The sequence below is a fragment of the Apus apus genome, chromosome 2 (assembly GCF_020740795.1).
Source record: "Apus apus isolate bApuApu2 chromosome 2, bApuApu2.pri.cur, whole genome shotgun sequence".
NCBI lineage: Eukaryota > Metazoa > Chordata > Aves > Apodiformes > Apodidae > Apus > Apus apus.
Window position 1 is genome coordinate 14148270 of NC_067283.1, and position 6000 is coordinate 14154269.

Sequence of the window (6000 nt, forward strand, 5' to 3'; positions counted from 1 at the left end):
ATTTAAAACTGTAAAATGGTCAACAGGCCCTGTTTCATCTTTGAAAATACTTTTTTCTTCCTACTCTCTGATATTTAGAAAAAGTTTTCAAAGTGTGCTTTGCTTCAGACCAGCTTATAAGGGTGGAATAGATTACAAATTTTTATGGAGCAGCTCTGCTACGAAGCCAGGCTGAGAGAGTTGGGGCTGTTCAGGCTGAAGAGAAGGCTCGAGGGAGACCTTATAGCTGCATTCTAGTATCTGAAGGGGCTAGAGGAAAGCTGGGAAGGAGTTTTTCAGCAGAGAGGGCAGTGACAGGACAAGGTGTAATATTTTTAAACTGAAAGAGGGGAGAGTTAAGTTAGACATCAGGAAGAAATTCTTTGCCATGAAGGTAGTAAGGCACTGGAATGGGTTGCCTAGGGTGGTTGTTGGTGCCCCCTCCCTGTAGGTGTTTAAGGCCAGGCTAGATGAGGCTTTGTGCAATCTGGTCTGGTGTGAGGTGTTCCTACTCATAGCAGGGGGGTTGGAACCTGATGATCTGGGGTCCCTTCCAACCTTAACCATTCTGTGATTCTATGAGTCTATGTTTTGGAAACAAAATCCTTTCTGGTTGCTTCTTCCTTTGTTTTAACTCGGGAGGCACTATCTGACATGCCTCTGCTGTGTTTTGCTCTTGCAGTAGTACACTTGCAGAATAGAACAGTCTGTTGAAATCAGGAACTTTTTTGTTTTTCAAGAAAGTTGGATATTTTGATCGTTACTCAGTTAAATACTAAGTAAAGTTGGTGCTCTGCCATATCCACCAGTGTTGGTTTTTTACCTTGGCTCTTAACTAAATTTATAACAATTTTGAAAATCGTATCCTTTATCCTTTAATCTTGACTTCTGAATTTTGAATACTGCCTATGTCCTAGGTGGACTAGAGCGTTTAAAACTGAAGGCTAGGATTCCAAATAATTTATATCTGTGCTGCATATGGGGACCCTATGTCGCTTTAACTGAACAATTACGAAACCTCTAGCAATAAGGTGAAGCACTACAAAAATCCACTAGGGTTAATTTTTCCTTCTTTTTTGCACTTTGAATTAATTTGTGCTAATCTCCATGCTGCCTCAGCTAAAAAGTTACTGGGACCTGAGCTAGATTCTTTAAAATGTTAGGCATCTTCTCTACAGTTTGTGATATAGACATACTCTTAGGCACTTTAAAATTATTGCCAGGTTTTAGAGCAAATTGTGGGGAGGCAGGGTTTTGTATACTTAATGCTTAAACACAAAGATTAAAATCTCATGTTAAGTGGAAATTCTGTCTGGTTATGTCTGCTTTGAGCTCAGTAATTTGTTTTGCTTCATGTTGTATGAATGAGGCTAAAGTGCCAGGTGGTTCCAAGTTGAACATGCTCAACTTTCTTATGAGACTGACCTTTATGAAAAACTAAATAACCATCACTTCTATTAAACCTCTAAGAGGATGCCTAACCAGCTTGGCTGTCCAACATTTTTTTTCCCCTGCCAACTTTGTAGTAAGATTTTCTATACTGTCAAGAGCCTTTTTATTTCTTAAAGCATTTATTTGTGATATTGTTACTAAGTATGGTGACGTATATACTTAATTCTTGCTACTTTTATCGTTATGTTTATATACTTATAAAGAATTTATTCACTTAAAATGTCTATTCTGAATGAATCTTCTGAAAGGAAGTCTGTTTACTACGAATGGTTAATATTTTGTCACCTCATTAATTTTTTTTGAGATATAAGGGCAGGATTATATTGTTAACTAGAGATATGATTGAAAGACTCCTAGCCTTAATGTATTTAGCTCTGATTCTAACAGTTAAGGGTACAGCACCACACATTTCATTTACAGCGAGGTGTCCAAGAAAATACACAAGCCCCTTTGTAGGCTTGTATATGTTAGCATGTGGTCTTTGATGAATTGTGAATTGTGTTAGATATGCTTGCAGAATGAGGTGACTTTTCCCTTAAAATGAGTAAGGTCAGTGGGAGTAGTGGAGGGGAAAGGTCAATGCGGTCATTCCCAGCATATTTCTAAGTCTGACCATCAGGTATTTCTGTCCATCCTTCTTATTTGTATTATCTTTGATAAAACAAAACCAACCCCCAAAAAAACTCCACCAATTAAAAATTATATGTTTTGTTCTCTCTGTCCTAAGTAAGTACATGAAGTCTGTTGATAAACAATCAGTTTGAGTGTAAGACTGAAGTTAGGTGAAATCTGAGCAAATCTACTAGCTTGTTAATACCAAGTTTCTTCTCATTTGTACTGCTGTGGAACATTCCAGACCTTTGGCTGCTAGCCCAACAAAACTTGCTCTTTTGAGCTTTTTGTTTGCTTTGCTGGGTGGTTCTACCTGGTGAATTCTGTTGGCTCACAGAGGGCTCCAATAAGCTCCAGAGCTTATACAAAGCCAGCGATGAGAAGTTGTAAAGAAAACAGGAAATTCAGTTGAAATAAAAATCACTTTCTTTACAGAACAATTAAGAAGCTACAGACAAAATATATTGTGACACTTGAGTAGGAAGATCTTTTTTTTTAACTCACCATTGCTAGGAAGTATAGAGGAGAAAGTAATACCAATTTTCTTTGCTACAGGTTTGCCACGAAAGTAAAATGTGACAAATTTTCCAAGTTAATAGATACACATAGTTTGTTACCACATACCACTTCCTCTTCTTCTCCACAAGAGAACAGGCAAAACTGAGAACTATTAAGAGACATCTAAAGTTTTGCCTGCAGCTGCAGTTTCTTCCACAATGCATAGTTAGATTTCTTTTTACAATAATATTTTTTTTTTTACTGTATGTATTGCAAAGTTCCAGCATAGCCAGATGGAACTCCCCAGATTTTAGGGCTACCTTCAATGGCTGAAGCAAGAGAGGTTCACCTTCACTGTCTCAAACTGTGTAGGAAAGGAGGCAAGTGGTAGGGGGACTCCATTTACACCTTCCAGGCAGCTGAGCTATTTGAAATCCTTCCAGGACCAGGTGTACATGGGCTGGAACTTTGGCAAAACAAAACAAGTCCAGCTCACAGCTCATATCCTGGAAGCTACAGCATCAGCAAAGTAGTATAAGTTTACAAAATTATTGCTACTTGGACTGTCTCTTGTGATTAAAAGTATCATCTAGGACTGTTCAGCAAACTTTCTGAAAAATAATTGTTATTTTTTTCTTGCAAATTTTATTGTCTACTACAGTGGAATATCTGAGGTTAGGTAGCATTTTTAAGATACTTAAACTGTGCTATTTAAGAATTAACAAGGCTTTTTAGCAATATCGTCAGTTTTGTTGTAATTTGCTACGTACCTATGTCTTCTAACAGTCTTTTTAATGCTATAGAAAACCACAGGTTTCATGAATCTTTGTTAAATGAAAAAGTCTTCTTTTTTTATGAAAACAAAAGTGGTGATGGATGGGAGGAAAATTGTGTTCAACTTTAGAGGTAGTTTTGAAAAATGGAATCAAGTGAAATTTAACCATTCAGAATTGCATGAACTATAATAAAAACTAAGATTAACACATTCTTCAGGCATTCAATTTCCAAGTAAGACTGACGTAACTAAAGCAAAATTCATGAGTCCATAAATTAAATATTTTAGAATGACAAAAGCACACAAACAAGTAAAAAGGATCTAGTCTAGGAAGAGAAGTCAGTTAGCAGGGCCAGCATGGAAAGGCACATAGGCTTTTACAAAATTTTCGCTTTGCTTAAACTGTGATAAAAATAAAGTGAAGAAATGTGTTAATATTAGATTAATTTTTAACCTGAATATTTCTCTTCATTTCTACTGCGACAAATCAAATAAGTAAGAGGAGTGAGAATATCTGGTTAACAAGCAGGCAAACTAACCAATGAGCTGCTCACTCAGTTTAAGTATCCTGACACTGATGTATAGAGGTGCTTTATTATTCACTATAAAGTAACTATTCCGGGTTTGTTTAATCCTGTCTTTGAAAGAAAAACACACTGAATTTGCCTTAAAGCCCTAGTGAACATTTCTATAGCATTTGTAACTGTTGTAAGTAAAAAAAAATGAAAAATTTTGTCTTTCTTTTCCAGGTAATTAGCCAATCAAGGGCTAGGTTTAACCCAAGTATCAGCATGATTAAGAAGTGTATTGAAGTCCTGATAGACAAACAGTACATAGAGCGAAGCCAGGCCTCTGCAGACGAGTACAGTTATGTAGCATGATGTTGCTATCCTGCAGGTATGATTGTAAGGAGATCATTGCTGTCACTGTTTGGTGTGTTCCTGTGGGAAGAGGCAGGCCTGTGCCTCCATAATTGGTCACTTGGCAGCCCCTGTTTTTCTGCTGTTTACAACATCACCAGTGCCATGTCATGAGCGTCAATGAAAATGCCTATAGATATTTCAAGCTCATGTCATTATGACATTTCTTAAAACTTTACTAAAAGAATGAGTGGAGTATTGCTGAAATGTGGAAAATTGGTTGGGTACCATGCTTTTTTTTTTCCCCTACCCTTTCACGTTTGCAGTTGATGTTTTTTAATGTATCTTAAGACAAAGTAAAAAAAAAAACAAAACCTAAATATTGTAATATGACAGATAACCTAATAATTGTATCTACATTAAAATGTAAAAACAATGACGAACATGATACTGCTGCTTGTCAAATAAAAAAATAAAGTTATATAATGTGTCTGGAATGATTGTAGAAATGGATATAGCATTAATGTCTGTAAATATTATTCAGACCTGGAAAAGTAAAAATAATGTTATGTGTTTGGGTTTTGGGTAACCTCAGAAGTAGATCTGACGTAAGAATTCATTTTTATAAAACTGAATACCAGGTATGTTATGTTTGATGTGATTATAAAAAAAAAATATTTATGGTTAAGTGCACATCTCGTTTTGTTGAGATTAGGCTAACTTACATTCACAGTGCCTGGAGGCCTACTCTGTGTCTATTAATCTCACACCATAGGAATATGTTACAAGATAAAATAAACAGATGTTTGAGGGGATTCAAGTAATTTATTTCACAAAGAGTTAGGAATGGTTATCATGAACATGAAAGATACAGTTCAGTAGCTTGTGAAACCACCCTGTTGATGGGAAATAACATAGCAGACTGGTAATTGAAAGGTGTTTCATGAATGCATTGAGTAGAAGCACTACATAGGTAGGTACTTATATTTGTTTCCACATAAGCCCGTAGTGTTTTTTCCTCCTGTTCCCTCCTAACTCATATGGTTGTATTTGCCATGTTTGGTTTTCCTCTGCCCTGGGTAGAGTTCCAGTGATTTGGGTGGGACAAGAAGTCCATGAGGTATTTCATGTCCTGTGTTGTTTATCAGGGGTGGTCTAGTAACTGTTCACTCTCATATAAGCAAAGTATGATTTTAAAAGGTACCAAATCTACCACTGGAAGTAATTGGAGTTTAAGAACATTCAAGTGTGTGAGCACACTGAATGCCTGCTGTGGAAAAGAGCTTCCTAATGGCTATGCCTGCAATTATCATTGACAGGAGAAATACTAACTTTGAATGTTCTATTTTTGCCAAATTTTATTTGTGTGCATATAAAAATATATATGTAGATATATATTATTTGGAATATTTTTTTAGATTGTGTGGTATCTCATTACCTAATGGAAGTCCACAGATCAAGGATTAATCTTAAAGGAAAAAAACCTTTGTGGGAGAGCTTTTTCCTTCTTCTTTTTCTAGTTTTTCACTGTAGGAAAGGTTTATCTGCAACTCTCAGGTTGTTGCTGTCTCTTAAGTGGCATCGCATTCATATGTCTTCTGGGAGGGTATAGTAAACTTTCTATAGTTAACAAGGAAATGCATCAAGAAGTGGTAGTTTTCCTTATGTGGATTTTGCTAAGGGTGCATAAAGGGCAATAAACAATGAAGGGCACTAAATGCTTATTCCATATTTATGTATTTTATACCACTGCACTGATGTCTAGATTTTTAAAATACATTTATGTCTTAAGAAGTGGTGTCTTTAAGCTGATTGTAATATAGC

General features: G+C 36.1%; 1 protein-coding gene across 4 annotated transcripts in view; it reads left to right on the plus strand.

Moving 5' to 3' along the window:
- CUL2 (cullin 2) overlaps positions 1–4673 on the plus strand; it is a 48082-nt gene extending 43409 nt beyond the window's left edge. For all 4 annotated transcript variants that reach the window (XM_051609667.1, XM_051609666.1, XM_051609668.1 and 1 more), the window contains one exon: positions 4066–4673. In XM_051609667.1, coding sequence (XP_051465627.1) covers positions 4066–4197 — 132 coding nt within the window. In that variant the 3' untranslated portion in view covers positions 4198–4673. The remainder of the gene's footprint in view (positions 1–4065) is intronic.
- The last annotated feature ends 1327 nt before the right edge of the window (positions 4674–6000 follow it).